General features: G+C 68.0%; 1 protein-coding gene across 1 annotated transcript in view; it reads left to right on the forward strand.

The window, feature by feature from the left end:
• SHC2 (SHC (Src homology 2 domain containing) transforming protein 2) overlaps positions 1–450 on the forward strand; it is a gene marked incomplete at its 5' end in the record, with an annotated part of 2,975 nt that overhangs the window by 1,144 nt on the left and 1,381 nt on the right. Inside the window, 2 exons of the mRNA XM_008935087.1 lie at positions 54–228; positions 301–367. Coding sequence (XP_008933335.1) covers positions 54–228; positions 301–367 — 242 coding nt within the window. The remainder of the gene's footprint in view (positions 1–53; positions 229–300; positions 368–450) is intronic.

Consider the following 450-nt stretch of genomic DNA (forward strand, 5'->3'; position numbering starts at 1 on the left):
GGAGGGGGTCTGAGCCAGGCACGGTGTCCCCAGCTCACCTGTCCCTGCCGCAGGGTGCTGGGTGTGGAGGACTCGGCATGGGGGGAAGACGAAGAGGCAGCCGAGCACGATTACTACAACAGCATCCCTGGGAAGGAGCCACCGCTCGGGGGTCTGATTGATTCCCGGCTCCGACACAGCACGGGCCACGTCCGCACACAGCCCTCCGGCTCCGGACCCCCCGGCCAGGTGAGCCCCTGGGTCCACCGCAGGGGTCCCAGGCAGGTCCCCTTCAATGCTCTCACTGTCTCCTCTCCCCAGGGTGGGATGGCAGCCAGGCGAGACCAGAGCAGCCAGCTGGGACCACCCTGGGACCTGGAGAGCCAGGGTGGGTACCACGTTTGGGGGACCCTGGGAACTGTGAGTGGGGGTCCCTGTGGCTCTGCCGTGTCCAGGCGGGCAGTGATGGCT

This window comes from Merops nubicus, unplaced genomic scaffold, assembly GCF_000691845.1.
Source record: "Merops nubicus isolate BGI_N331 unplaced genomic scaffold, ASM69184v1 scaffold36012, whole genome shotgun sequence".
NCBI lineage: Eukaryota > Metazoa > Chordata > Aves > Coraciiformes > Meropidae > Merops > Merops nubicus.